General features: G+C 38.6%; 1 protein-coding gene across 1 annotated transcript; it reads right to left on the reverse strand.

Moving 5' to 3' along the window:
- Positions 1–228: 228 nt before the first annotated feature.
- On the reverse strand, positions 229–14,631 carry LOC135155310 (retinoic acid receptor gamma-like). Its single transcript, XM_064104264.1, has 6 exons — positions 14,613–14,631; positions 13,394–13,617; positions 11,725–12,415; positions 6,137–6,367; positions 3,750–3,865; positions 229–2,115 (listed from the first exon to the last, which is right to left on the reverse strand). The coding sequence occupies exons 1-6, from the start codon at positions 14,629–14,631 to the stop codon at positions 1,996–1,998; spliced, it is 1,401 nt and encodes a 466-aa protein (XP_063960334.1). The 3' UTR covers positions 229–1,995.
- Between the last annotated feature and the right edge of the window lie 1,646 nt (positions 14,632–16,277).

Here is a 16,277-nt window from a genome sequence, read left to right on the forward strand (position 1 = left end):
ACAGTCCCATAGTTGTAGTACACCAACCTAGAAAAGTTCTTTCCGATTAAAGTTTTTATTCTTGATTCATGTTCCTATGGGTCCTCAAACAAATTCAGCTTGGTTGCCCAAACCTCAACTTTGGGCAATTTTGCTAATTTGCATAAATCCAAAATGGCCGCCAGATGCCATCTAGAAAACCTAACTTTTGAACCACCTGCCACAGAATGATGAGGAATACTTCTTTTTAGGGTGTGTAGAATCCATTTCTTTTCTCACTTTTGCAATATAAGGACATCTCCAGGTCAGATCCAAAAAGGAGGAACATGAATAAAAAAAAACTTCCTTGAAAAGAACATTTCTAGGTTTGGAAAATGTCTAATTGACTATTACACGTTTATTATTGTGTGTTTTTATAGAGAATTTTACGTCATTTGGATATAAAATCACTCTCTCTCTCTCTGTCGTTGCCTCCTACTCCGCCATCATATTTAACGAAGAATACATCACTTCTTCACTCGCTGAGCTGAGAGGATTGTTGCATAACACCGGTCGTATTCGGCGAAAGTGCTAGTGAAAGGAGTACATTACTTGCATATCGCGGGAAGTTATTCAAAAGCGCGGGCTGTTGAAACTCCAAGATCCGAAAGTGCGCATGCTCGGAATATCGGGCTTGTTGCCTCGCTCGAGCAGGAATCGCTCTTCTTGCGATGGTGGAGACGGAGTTTCTTGAATCTCGAGATTAATCGCGAAGTGGGCCGATCGGGCTAAAATCTCGAGATTGAGCAAACTCGGGATGGTGCAGCACCGCCTCCAGAGTAGAATGAATTTTATGATCAGCAGATGCTATGTAATGCCACTGGGAATTGCCTTATGGTAAATTCATTATCTCACTTTTCCCTGGCCTGACAGTTGCCAGAGGCCAAGCAGGCTTGACAGAAGAAATTCTCGCTGGGACACCAAGTTTGCTTTCCCCCAAATACTTCTCTTTTCACAGGCATCACCAATGCTTTTCTCAAAGTCCGGGATCAGCAAATAAAAATTCACTCCCTTGTTGCCGCCCATTTCACTTTAAAGGGATGAATCAACTTTGTTGACAGATTAATAATTTGCTTCAGATGGAGTGACAGATATACCTTAATTTTTCCTAAAGTATCATCACTGTTGATACCTCAGCTTTTAGACGGAATGGAGTGATTAACTCAAAGGCAACAAACTATTTGTAGATTGATAATGCAGGATTGAGTCTCTCACAGAGGAGTTCTTCCAGGAAAAGATGAAAGTATGCTCCAACTTGGCTAGACGGTGAGGGGAATAGGCAATTGCCGTTGAAGAAATCTTCAAGAATGCCCCAACTGTACCAGATAGTCCTCGAGATGGACAATTTCAACAAGAACATACAAAGCATCATCAATAGGGATCTGTTCAATGGAGTTCTTGGGTCCCCTTGTGGGTGGAAGGATCCAACTTATAATTGAAGAATGCTTCAAGGATGCTCCAATGCCACTGGATAGTCCACGAGGAGGACTATTTCAACACAACGGCATCTTCAACAGGGATCTGACTTTGTGGGAGGAGGGATCCAGTGTGTCATTGAAGAACGCTTCAAGAATGCTTCAACACCGCCACAGAGTCCTGAGGTGGACAATTTCAAATCTTCAAGGATTTAACCTGCTCCTGCCGAGTCAGAATATCTTCAGAGCAGACCATTTGAGCAAACATCATTTATAATTGGTTGGACAGAGCTCCAGATTGTCTTCCTTTAGTCACTGAAGAAATCAATCCATCCGCATCGGAAAGTCTTTGTAGCATACCATTTGAACAGGAATGTACAAGACTTCATCCACAGGGATCTCCCGTTTATTTTATAGTTTCCTATTAGTTGCTGAGAAGTTCTTCAAGAAGGGGATTAGGTCCGTTTGCCCCGAGGCAGAATGTCTTTAGATAAGACCATTCCGACAAAACATCATCTTCCAATGGGTGGAATGAGTTCTTGGTTCACCTGATAGTCTCCAGTTAGTCACTAAAGAGTTCCTCAAGGAGGGGATTAAGTCTGCTCCCGCTGAGTTGGATGGTCATCAGGTCGTCCATGTAGGCTTCGGTGGCATTACGTACCTCTGTAAGGAGCATGATGATCTGTCAGAATAATGAAAAAATAATTATCAAATCTTTACAGCTCTACAACACCGTAACAGCTCTCCATTTGTACATTTCATAATAGATGCACGTAACTTGAAGCACTGATTGTGATGTCACTCCTTCATGTTAATCCTGAGAAATTTGTCAAGATCTGTGGACTTAACCCTATCTTAACTGCGCTATTTCAGACCGACATATACGGGGGAGGGGGGGGGGTTCAATTTGACACCACACTCAGATCTCGGCCGTTGATTGCACGATCGTTGCGAAAATTTGCAGGTGCGTAGAGCCGGATGTAAACAACAAGACTGTATAAGAAAATTTTCAAAAAATTAACTGCTTTATTTTATTGATTAATTATGTAAATAAGCGTATAAAATTTGCCCTAACTTTTTTGTTGTTGTAGGTTTTTGCCTTCAACTCACTTTATATAGCTAGTAGAATGCTAATTTTGGGTGAACATATTTATGAATTTTTACATTTCTAACAAATATCTACAAAAAAATTGCTGAAAAATAATAAATTTCTTATATAAATGTTATTGATTTTTTAATTCTTATGTATTTGTATGTTTTTTCAAACCTTTGTTTTTATTGTTTTTTTTCGATGAACTTTGCCGGGGACCCTTTCGTGATCATAAATAACAAAATTAAATCCATCTAAACCAACAAAAGTACAAATAATCATACATTTATAATTATTGGTTGAAAAACACAACTTGCATTGACTTTGTACACGTAATCACGTTTTTTAAGCGGTTCCGGGACCGACATGCTCTTACAAAATATTGCGTAATTTTGGAACCTCGTACCCAGGCACTGCAAATTTGGTCTCAAAAGATGCGAAAGACTTTGAAAGAAAAAAGTCAGCGAGCGGCGCAGTTAAAAATTTTGCGTGCGTCGCAGTGAAATTTGTCGAGGGGCAAAATAATTACAAACCTCATTTCAATATTAGTTTTCCTGGATCACACTAGTATATTGATAATGTTAAGCCAAACATAAAACCTACATTTAACCTCCATAACTAAATAAACCCTAATTCTTATCTTTACATTATTCTGAACCAAAAACTCTATTGCAATCTTAAGTCTAACCCTATGCCCTCTGAGACATTAAGAGCGGAGCAAATGTTGTGTCACCATAAAGGGACCACCAATGACTTTATAATTGTCAGTTCCAATACTGGTGGGTGCTTTATAAAGCAGCATGTAAGTAAAGAGCGACTTTAAGAACGAGTGGTGATCCTTTCTTGTGGTGAATGGTATCCACTAAAAAATGTTCATTGGCGATGGTTTAGCACTTGAGAAAGGATTAACTGTCATTCTTAAAGTCACTTTTAACTTATACGAACAGCTTTATGAAACGAGAATAGAAATATTTTGAAAATTCAATTTGCCCAATTGATTTTGGGCCCTGTAGCTCTGTAGCCCTGTGCAGCGCCAATCGACGAGGCTCTACCCCTTAAATATTGAACGCCAAACAGGGTAGCAGTAACTCCCATTTTTTACGTCTTTTGGTCTGATGCGCCCGGGGTTTGAACTCCCGACCTCTGGTTGTGAGAAGGACGCTCTACCAACTGAACCAAATCAGCCAAAAGAAGTTCTGAATCATGTTCCGGTGACTATTGCTAACCTTTGCAAAATGTCCCAACTTCTTTGGATGGTTGATCTGTACACAGGTCTGCAAAGCGTCGACCAACGGCTGCTGAAGCTCCTCAACCTTTATGGCTTCATCCAGGTCACGACGATCTTCAGGGATAAAAACAGATTGAGATTCACTAATTCTTATCATTCACTATCTCTAATTAAAAATAAAGAATCTGTTGACCAGGGGCCCGTCTTACAAAGAGTTGCGATTGATCTGATCAATCTCAACTACGGACGGCCAGCAACGTCAACATCTAAAATGCATGAATGTTCAAAATGATTTCTAGATATGACGTAAATTACATGAATTCATTGCTTTCTTGACAATTTGGTGTGTTTGCCTTTGTTTACAATGGACATTTTGAAAATTTTATGTAGAAAAAATTATAACACTGAAGGATTTCCATAAAGTTACGATTGATTGGACCAATCGTTACGATTGCTTGGACCAATCGTAACTCTTTGTATTAAAGACGGGGCCCAGGTCTTGACGATCTTCAAGGATGAAGTATTGTAAAAGCCTCCATTATATTTATAAACTATCTGTTGATGGGTCTTTCCATGAAGTTGAAGCACAAATTGTGAAATTTCAGCAAATTTACGAGACTTATTACACTCTGCATTTATTGTTCATAGGTTGTACATTCCTACATACATCTTTTTAATACTGGAAATTTGGGGCAATTTAGACTGATTTTTAAAATGAAATTTAGGGGTATCATGCAGTTACAGGGGCAAATGTTGATTTGAATAAATAGAGAACATTGAACATTTTGTCAAAATCGGATTCAAAATATTAAAGAAAGCTATGACATTTTAAATATTCGCTTATTTTTCACAAAACAGTGACAGTATGCAAATCAAATGAAACAGTCAATGATGTCATAATACTCAATATCTATTTTGTTTTCTATTGTTTAGATTCCAATATTCATATATTTACAGATTTGACAATAAGGACCAACTTTACTAAACCATATAGTATCAAGCAAAGCTAATTGCACATGTGAAGGGAAGAATTGATCGTTGCTTCACTCAACAATGAGGTGAAAATTTGAATATTTCATATCATAAAATACAAAAGAAATGGTGAGTGGATGATGTCATCAGTCTCCTCATTTGCACACCGACCAGGATAACTGTTTTGTGGAATGAAGCGAAACTTTAAAATGTCCTAAGTTTCTAATTTTACATCCAATTTTGATAACATTTTTAGTGCTTGTTGGGGTGGACTTGTCCTTTAACATTTGTTCCTAAAAGTCAAATTACTGCAATTAGGTTTGAGCAAAACTTGATACAATATGCAAATTTACTTGTTACGTCAGGGAGCTAAATACCTCAGATTTCCTTTACATAGTTATACTTCTAAAAGAAAATTTAAAATTGTCAATATGCTACTCGGTGTCCACCAAGTGTGACACAAGGTTCCCAATGCTACAATGTTCATGGACACCGTGACAATTTTGAAATTTAATTTTGAAACTATGCATAGGAAATCTGAGGTTTTTAGTTACCTGACTTAACAAGTAAATGTACATATTTTTACAAATATTGGCATAATTTGACTTCTAGGACCAAATGCAAATATCCCGATGCTACCAGACACCATGTCCATTAAACAGCGTTAAAAACTGTTTTGCTGAATAACTTGGTGAAAATTTAAGGTAAATGACCCCCAAAAGGCGCAAAATTCCCAGTAAAATTCATGATCATTATACAAATATGTAAACCCTGCAAACAATAAATGTATGGTATTAAGTATTGACTTAATTCTGAAATGTCACAATTCATACCCCAACTTCATGGAAAGACCCTGATACAAAATTCTATATGATATTGTAAGTCTGTAACCATTGTGATTCTTCAGGGGAAATGACACAAAATGTATTGCGTCATCATTAAAGAAAACTAGCAAGAACACTAGCATCATTGTTGCCAAGGCAACAAGTGCATACTTATTACACATTGTAGAGTTAAAGAGCTTCAAGGAGAATCCACCCTTGGTCATTAAATGTTGTGTTGGAAAAGAGAAAAATAAGAAAAAAAATCAAACAATTAGAAAGTTATGGCTTCGTTAAAATTTATGACAAGGGGCAAGGACAGGGACTCAGTTTTAAGGAGAGCGAGAGCAATCACCGTTCTAAAACAACAAAATTGGAAACTAAATACATGTATATGAACGTTGGTAACAAAGTAACAATACATAATAGATAGAGATAGATATAAAGATAGATACTGTAGATAGATAGATGGATGGATGGATGGATGGATGGATGGATAGATAGATAGATACATGTAGATAGATAGACAGACAGATACATGTAGATAGATAGATAGATAGACAGACAGACAGACAGACAGATATAAACTAACCTGGTGATATGATAGCTAACGCATAGAGCAAACCAAGTTCCTCCTCACTCAGGGCAAGCTTCTGCATCTTAATGGCGAAGGACATGACAGACTTCATGACAGTGATAAACCCGGCACTCTCTACTTGATCCGGGTCGATGGAAAGCGTTGGCCAGATCTCACTGTTGAACTGGCCTTTCTCGATGTCGTACAGAGGACACGAAGTGAGGATCATGTATTCCACCAAAGCACCTGTTGCAAATAGACAAAAACTTGTAACCTGTAGCTGTAGCTGATGTCAATCACACAAAATAAAGAGAGAATTATGACTAGAAGACATTATGCCACTGGAAATACTTTGATTTCTGGCACAGTCATTGGGCCTTTTCACACGTGAATCTTGAATCATCATTGTAACGATGATTGCAATTTGTCTCTAGAATCATCGAAACTTTCACACGCTCACTCAAAAACTGTGATTTGGATTTGAATTCCCGAGCGAAGGCGGTATGTGTCCTTGGTGACTTGTCAATCAAACCACTGCATCACAAATACAAACTTCGATGAGTTCATGACAATCGTATTATCTACAGAAGTGCTTGAAAGGTCACGTAAGCTCCGCCCCAAAAAAAGATGTTTAGGAGGTCCAGCCTTTCACACGCAAAATTTGTACCGCAATTTGAGTGAAACTCAAATGGAATTCACCACCCGAGTAGAATTTGAATTCGTGATTGTGATTAGCATTCAATAACCTAATCATGTTCTAGTTTGGTTTCACACGTGCTAAAATACCTCATTAGCCTTATTTTTCACTGGAATCATCGTTCACATTACAATCTTTTTAAAGAGTGAAAGGGCGGATTATCTCATCTTTCCTGGCCTGACAATAGCCTGACAATTGCCCGAGGCAAAGCAAGCTTCAGTCACTTGGATTAATAAATTCTCTCTGGTACATTAACTTCCCCCAAAAAAATTTCGAATGCTTTTCACAAAGTCAGGGGTTAGCAAATAATAATTCAGTTCCCAGAAAATTTGATGACCAATAAAACAAGTGGAATGCCTCTGGTGGTCTCACCTGCATCACGCGATTCAATATAGCAGCAGTGCTGACTTTGAAAACTACTATAACTTGCACAAGATGTTCAGTGATACTTGGTTACTCTTATGTACACGTTTTATGAACTAGACCAATACACTTACAGAGGTATGATGGTAATTCAACAAATACCCCCAACATGGCCAAAGTTCATTGACCTTACATGACCTTTGACCTTAAACATGTGACCTAAAACTCGCACAGGATGTTCAGTGATACTTGGTTACTCTTATGTCCAAGTTTGATGAGTCAGATCCATAAACTTTCAAAGTTATGATGGTAATTCAACAGATACTCCCAATATGGCCAAAGTTCATTGACCTTTGACCTTGGTCATGTGACAAGCAGAGTGTTTCATCAACATTTTTGTCCGACATGTTGTCAGATCTGACATGTTTCCTTGATTTTGATTGGCTGATAAGCAATGTTACTATGGTAACTGTCGGATAAAATAGGACTTGTCGGATAAAACGTCTGACAAGTCCTTTCATGAAACGCTCCCCTGAAATGCGCACAGGATGTTCAGTGATACTTGATTACTCTTATGTCCAAATTTTATGAACTAGACCAATATACTTTCAAAGTTATGATGGTAATTCAACAAATACCCCCAATTTGGCCAAAGTTCATTGACCCTAAATGACCTTTGTCCTTCATCATGTGACCTGAAACTTGCACAAGATGTTCAGTGATACTTGATTAACCTTATGTCCAAGTTTCATGAACTAGGTCCATATATTTTCTAAGTTATGATGACATTTCAAAAACTTAACCTTAGGTTAAGATTTTGATGTTGATTCCCCCAACATGGTCTAAGTTCATTGACCCTAAATGACCTTTTACCTTGGTCATGTGACCTGAAATGCGCACAGGATGTTCAGTGATACTTGATTACTCTTATGTCCAAGTTTTATGAACTAGACCAATAAACTTTCAAAGTTATGATGGTAATTCAACACATACCCCCAATTCGGCCAAAGTTCATTGACCCTAAATGACCTTTGACCTTGGTCATGTGACGTGAAACTCAAGCAGGATGTTAAGTGATACTTGATTAATCTTCTGTCCAAGTTTCATGAACTAGGTCCATATATTTTCTCCAAGTTATGATGACATTTCAAAAACTTAACCTTAGGTTAAGATTTTGATGTTGATTCCCCCAACATTGTCTATTAAAGTTCATTGACCCTAAATGACCTTTGACCTTGGTCATGTGACATGAAACTCGGTCAGGATGTTCAGTAATACTTGATTAACCTTATGGCCAAGTTTCATGAACTAGGTCCATATACTTTCTAAGTTATTTTGTCATTTCAAAAACTTAACCTTCGGTTAAGATTTGGTGTTGACGCCGCCGCTGTCGGAAAAGCGGCGTCTAGTCTCACTCTGCTATGCAGGTGAGACAAAAAGTTTAGATGATAATTCTGGTTGATATTATCTCAGGATTGCAAAGCAAATGGTCATCGACAAGCAGACTGGTAATCATGGAGTTTTCATGAGCAGTGCATTTAAAGATAAATGCCAGTTGTGGTAACAATCTCAAAATGACTTTTTACAGAATCCAATATAATGACCAACCAAGTGCCTGTTTGTATGAATAAGAAATATGTGCCAAAGGATTCTGGAAGAAATTGTGTAATTGCTGAGAAATAAGCAAAATAAGCGCGGATCCGGACATTTCCGTCAGGTCTTTATTCCAGCAATAATAATACACTGTCCCATGTGTGCCTAAATGTGTTGGCGATCTTCAGTGTGATCGTTTTTCAGCTGAGATTTCATGATTTCACAAAGTTCACTTTAAACTGTACCAGATCTAGATCCACGATGATATAGTAATTTACTTTGGTTTTACAGACTTCTCATGAAATCAGTGTTTTACTGCAACTACTTTCATTTTATAGCTTTAAGAAAATATTATAGAGGAAACCATGCCCAAAATAGTCTTGATAAGGAAGCAATGGCACATTCTTTAACTCAATGGCCCGTATTCTGAAGTCGGGTTTAACTTAAACTCAGGTTTAAAGTTGTGGTTTAAGTATGGGAAGCCAAAAGTATCAAAATTGTTATGAAGTTGTATGTTTCTTATGTTTACTGTGCTCTTTCCTGATTCATCGATGGTGAGGACAATCATCTATTTATACTTCCTAGACAATTATGAACGATTTGAGAGCCAAATGAGCTGAAGTATGATATATCTCCTGTTAGTGATTTATGTAATAATTGGCTATCCATACTTTAACCGTAACTTTAAACCTGAGTTTAAGTTAAACCTGCTATCAGAATACGGGCCATTGAGTGCTTCGTGCACGCTACGTATCCTACTATAACATGCCACACTCGCGCTTGCACGCCTACTATTGATTGCTTTTTGCTTGCATTGTTTCCTACCCTCGCCTGCTTCGTGCATGACTGCGCACATTCGGAATTACAATCATTGTTACGCCGTTTTGCATTGTATTGCGCATCGAGTGCACGCCGTAATTAGCACTATTGTGTGCAGTGCGAACTATGCTTTCTGACAGATCAACTTACTCACGCGGTTTACATTCAACTTTTTCGAGTATTTCTACATTTTTTACAAGATATGGCCCCGCCTCCGAGAGGGAAGAGACCTAGGTTTTTTTTATCCTGATGAGGTTCGTGAGATGGTTATTACACTTGATACAACTCATATTTTAGCGCAGTGGCGTACCGTGGGTCACGGCATTGGGGGGGCACCAGCAAAAAATTTGAGTCACCTAGTGAGCGCGCTTCGCGCGCTCAGTTGCTAGGTATGCTGACCTAATAGAGACATTTTAAGGACAGTGTCATTAAACGGATATGTATGTCACTGATCACATAATGCGAGCGCGAGGCGCGAGCTTAAAATTTTTGATATTCAGACCTAAAAAAGGGACATTATAAGCAAATTTTTGTAATCATGATGTGTACCTGTCTCGCTAAACAAACAATGCGAGCGCGAAGCGCGAGCTGAAATTTTTGTATATATTGACCCCAAACGGACATTTTAAGGACTATATTTTAGGAATCTATTAAGAGTATACATATCTCACCATAGTAATCTAATGCGAGTGCCAAGCGCTTGCTGATTTTGTTAGGATTATATGCATCCAAACACATAAAGCACGTGTAGTCATTGTAATCATGATTAACATGCGCATCTCACTAATCAAATATTGCGAGTCTGAAGCGCGAGCTGAAAATTTAGGAAATTCAGACCTGAATACATGGAATAGGGACATTTTAAGGCTTGTTTGTAGGAATTCACGAAGACCATACGAATTTTCATTAACCAAATGAAGCGAGCGCGAAGCGCGAGCTAAAATTTTTGTATATATTGACCCCAAACATGCATATTTTAATGACTATTTTTAAAAAGAATCCATTAAGAGTACACATATCTCACCATAGTCATCTAATGCGAGTGCCAAGCGCATGCTGATTTTGTTAGAATTACACCTAAAGACATACTTTTTGTAGTCATTGTAGTCATGATTATCATACGCATCTCAATAGTCAAATATTGCGAGCGCGAAGCGCGAGGAGAAAAATTTGGAAATTCACACCTGAAGAGGGGCATTCTATAAGGCTTGTTTGTAGGAATTCAAGTAGACCATGCGTATTTCACTAACCAAATGATGCGAGCGCACGCTGTAATTTTTGATATGCAGATCAGAAAAAGGGACATTTTAAGGACTGATTTTAGGAATTCATGAAAAGCAGACATATTTCACTAATCCACTAATGCGAACGTAAGCACGGACGGGAAATGTTTTATATTAAGACCTTAAAATGATATTTTACTACATAAAACAATAATAATTCGAAGTGCGAGGAAATATATTTGGTGTATATCGACTTGAAAACGGGAGGTTTTAGTACAACAGGATTATATATCTCGTTAAACAGACAATGCGAGCATCAGGAACAATGAAGACATAGGCCCTGAGCAAATTATGTTTCATAAAGTTATGATTTTTTTTATTTTAATGTAATATAACATAACATAATTATAATATAATATAACATAATTAACAATAAGTTCTTCCTTCCCACTACGTTTCTCTCACTTTCTCCCTCTTTTTCTCTTTCTCCCCGTTTTTTTTTTTTTTTTTTTTTTGCCAGCCGATTGGGGGGGCATGTGCCCCCCCATGCCCCCCCCCCCCCGTAGTTACGCCACTGTTTTAGCGGTAAAGATAATAACCAATCCATATAATGAGGACACCATTATAAGAAGTATGAAATTTCCTACAACTTTACTACACAATATTTTGTGGATAAACTAATCACTAGAGAGTTACAAGCAATTGTAATCATGACTATTGAAAGGAGTGAATACGACTCGCGATCCCAAAATCAATGTGGCACAGGGGGGTTTTGTGGCTGGCACAGGGGATTAGCATCGGATTAGCACTGTGGCGTTGGGTTTAGTAGTGTGTATGGTATGTTAAGAGTTAACAATAACAATCAGGAAATATACGTGATGGTGAAATTTCAATGAAGTGAAGTTTACCTTTGATAAGAGTTGCTTGGTCGTCACTGGTGAGAGTCTGGAACCCAGGAAGTTGCTTGGCAAAGTTTATCATATGCCTCAGAAGCAGCACGACAATCTCCATAATCTGTGGGACAATCACAGAGCCTTTCTTACCCCCTGCAAGCGTTGACCTTTGATCATCACCTGGACATGACCCCGCAGCAGACGTGCCAGGTTGATCTTTGGACGGGATATCCTTGGAGGTTTCTTGGACCGATGGCTTAGATGATGATACATCAAGGTCCGCTTCAGGTTCAGTCTCATGAGGTGGCTTGTTGTGAATTATGCATCCGCACTCGCATTTCTTCAAGGCAGGAGAGGTCGAAGGAGATGGCAGAGTCTCGGCCGTTTTAACAGCTCCTGGAGATACGGCTCCCTGCTTTGAGGATGATGAAGTCGATGAGAGATCACAGGATGGTGCTTGGGGGATAGTTCTTGGTGGCAAGGTCGAGGAACTGCTGGTGGTCTCTCCAGGTTCACATTCTGGAGATGTCTTCTTCTTGGGGACTTTTTCTGAGGCCAGAGGAGTCTCTGGGTAAGTTGGTCCCTTGTTATGCAGGGGTGAGGTACCTGGTGAAGCAGTATCCTTTGGAAGTTGACAGCTGGATTTTTCAGGTCCTTCACGGGATGTTGAAGAAGAACTGTCAGGGAAGGCTGGCTCTGGAATCACCTTTGGCCAATGTACGGAATACATGTAAGAAAGAACAAAAAAAGGAACACATTTAACATTCAATCTGTAAAGATGTACAAGTTGTATGTTACATACATGTAGAAGGCGTGGGTTCAATTCCTAGCCATGGCATGTGTTCCTTTAGCAAGAAATTTACCTACATTGTGCTACACTCAAACCCAACAGAGGTGTATGGGTACACGGTAGGAAGAGGCTCCTTGAATTATCGGTTACACTTCGTAATTCCGAAGGTTCTTTATTCCGAAGGTTCTTTATTCTGAAGGTTCGTAATTCCGAAACACGTAAATTGCCTATACCTCGATGTTCGTTAATCCGAAAACGTAAAAGGGTTCGTTAATCCGAACATTTGTGGCGTTATTCCGAAGGTTCGTTATTCCGAAGGTTCGATAATCCGAAAACGAAATAAGGTTCGATGTTCCGAAGGTTCGTTAATCCGAAAACGAAATAAGGTTCGTTGTTCCGAAGGTTCGTTCATCCGAAAACGAAATAAGGTTCGTTAGTCCGAAAACGAAATTACGAACCTTCGGAATATCCGAACCTTCGGAATAACGAAGCTTCGGAATTACGAATGTATGCGGAATTATCAGGGGTCCAATATGGATAGCCATGCAAAAGCTTTATAATTATTCATGATTTTACTATCAACTGAGCTAATAAACTGAACTTGTAATGGTATAGATTTTCGTCACCGTGTGTTATCCATAGCCAAAAGGACAACTCTTTACAGTTCTTTCGGTGTTTTGGGTAAGATATTTGCATAAAAAATAATGTGGTTGTAGGTAGATTATATTGGAAAATACATGTAATCAAAGTGAGTTTGTGTAGGAATTTTAATTTTAGATTGAAATCTCATTTCCCCACGGAGTCGATTGAAAAAAATCTTGGCAAGTGCGCATCTGGATATAAGAAAGATCCGGATAAGGGCAGGCCGGATAAGAGAGGTCGGACTGTACTTACATTAGGAGGTGGTTGGGGCAACGCTTCCTTTGCCGATCGGTAAGCCATGGCTATCAGGCGCGCTATCTCCCAATGCTGGCTCGACAGTTCTGGAAGAAGATCGCTTGCCTTGCCAGGAGAGGATTCCTCGGGTGTCGCAGGAGGCGTCTCGCTGTTTTCCGTCTTCACTTTTGCTTTCTTCTTGTTTGGTTTACGAGTCGCCAGGCGGTTCTTGTCCCATAATCCTAGAGGACATTCAAGAGAAGAAAAACATACTTTATAACATTTGTTTATCAGTGCCGTAAACTCTCAAATTGACTATACATCTATGCTAGTTGTGGCAACAATCTAAAGATCAGTTCAAACAGATTCCAATAAAATGACCACGCATACATGTGTTTGTGTGCCGAATGATTCTGGCACAAAATGTGTGGTTGTTGAGAAATAGATCAGGTACAAACAGCACATCATTTAAATAACACACTGTCCAACAGGCATACATGTGTTTATCTGTGGTGGTGAATTTAAGTGTGCGCATACTTTAACATACATGTATGTGTACAGTGTATGTATGTAGCTTAGATTTCATGAGTGGAGTTTATGTACTAAAATGGACTAAATCGAACCAATGACATGGTAGTATTGTTTGTTCAAAGCATTATTAAAGCAGATAAGAACCACTAGCGCCATCTCAAGTCCTCTACTTCTCATACCTGGCCAGTTTCCTGACCCATACTTCTCGTGTAGTCTAGTAATATAGACCCACTTGAATGATAACAGGCTAATTAACTACTCAATACATTTATAGTTATGTTACCAAATAATTATGTTACCAAGTAGCAAAACAATTACTTTAAATTTCCTCTCAAAACATTTTAGTTTCTCTATATAGAAATACAATTATAGGTCAATTTATTCTCTGTAGTATTAATAGTGGATATCTGAAAACGTTACTTTAAAGACTATGTACTTATAACACACAGTCAATGAGAGACCACACACATTTCACTCCCCCTTTAAATGTGGAAAAGCATGGGAATTACAGTTCAATGGTTTTCAAATATTCAAGAGTATGTTCAGATATTTGTTTTTATAAAGGCATGAAAAAGCAAAGCACAAATTGCCATTGGTGGACTATACAATGTGAAAAAATGTCAATGTTTCAGATCACAGAGGAAAAGCTCCAAAGATCTACATGCATGTATGCAGCCCCGGGGGGGGTACTCGAATTATAACATACCTATGTTCAGTGTGCTCATACTGTAACGTATGTGCATGTACATATATACAGCTTAGATTTCATGAGTGGAGTTTATGTATTGAAATGGGGGGGTACTCGAATTATAACATGATACCTATGTGCCGCGCCAAAGTCGAAAATGGGGGATGTGGAACTGAAAATTGGTCTTTATACCAAGGTTTTTTACCTGACTGCTAAGAAAGCATGAATGCCTGTGAGCAAGCAATCAGGGGACCAACGGCTTCCCGCTTGGGAATCGAACTCGGGTCACCGGAATCCGAAACGTCCGCTCTACCAACTGAGCTATTGTCTTAAAACAGGGGTCTCCAGAACAGCTCTTGGTTCTACAGATATGATTGCTAAAAATGCAATGCTCCGCATCTGACTACATAGAAACAGGTGTCTCTGGAACTCACTAGATCGTAGGCGTAATTGGTAGCGGCTATGGGAAAAACATGCACGTGTCTTGCTGGATTCATAGACTAGCGCTAGCTATTTTGGGGCATGGAGAACTTCGGGGACCTGGCGCTATGGCTCTGCGCTGATCGAGCTCGACACTCCAACCGGCTGAGTAGTTCATAATAATTGGTGTGCATTGGAACAAGAAATCACAAATTTGAGGGTCTCCGGAATGGAGAAATATAGCAATTTCTATGGCTTTCTGAATTGATAATGGTCTGGAATGGAATATTAGCCTGGAAATGGGGGTCTCAACCGCGGCACATACGTATCACACATTTATACTGAGTACCCCCCCCCCGACATTCAAGGCAATAATAATACACTGTCCCTCGTGCGCTTATTTGTGTTGGTGATCTTCAGTGTGAACATTTTTCAGCGTAGATTTCAAGATTTCACAAAGTTCAGTTTATGTATTAAACTGTGCCAGATCTAGATCCTCGATGATATAGTCCAGGATAGAAGAGGCATAACCTTGTTTTTTTATATATACAATATTTTTTTGTGGTTTCTTGTCAATTCGAGGGTGCTGATTCCGAATCTGAATGATGCCACTCGTGTAACCTTGAGCATTTTCCGCAAATTGGCAAAATCCAATATGGCTGCCAAAATATGCAAATTACCCATGAAAATCCTAAAATTGTCCACACATTGGCTATGAAATGCATGAAATTGTGTGGCAGGAGTGAAATAGTCTCTGAAAAAATAACTTTTGACAAAATATTTATTTTCCTGATATTCAAAATGGCCGCCAAAGGCCATTGTATACTCTATTATGTACAATATGAATAGGGGAAACTAATTTTCACAAAAATTAGCACTAAACCGCAAAAATCGCGATGTATGAACGAAGTAATATATGCAAATCACCATTACTAACGAGATATATCATTTATAGTATCATATATGGGAACATTTCTGTATTTTGATATCTAAAATAGCCGCCACTGGCCCAAACAGTATTGCGTACAATGGCAATGGGGGCCAAAAAATTCACAAGAGTGATCACTAAAATGCATATTTAATATGCATTTTAGTGATCACTCTTGTGAATGTTAATAATTTATTAAGATTAAACGAGTGGAATACTGACTAAAAACATAATTGTTAACGAAATATATTATTAATATGCCATGTATGTGATGAATGTTTTATTTTGATATTCAAAATGGCTGCCAAAGGCCCTAAAAGTATTATGCACAATGA

Source organism: Lytechinus pictus, chromosome 8 (assembly GCF_037042905.1).
Source record: "Lytechinus pictus isolate F3 Inbred chromosome 8, Lp3.0, whole genome shotgun sequence".
NCBI classification, from domain to species: domain Eukaryota; kingdom Metazoa; phylum Echinodermata; class Echinoidea; order Temnopleuroida; family Toxopneustidae; genus Lytechinus; species Lytechinus pictus.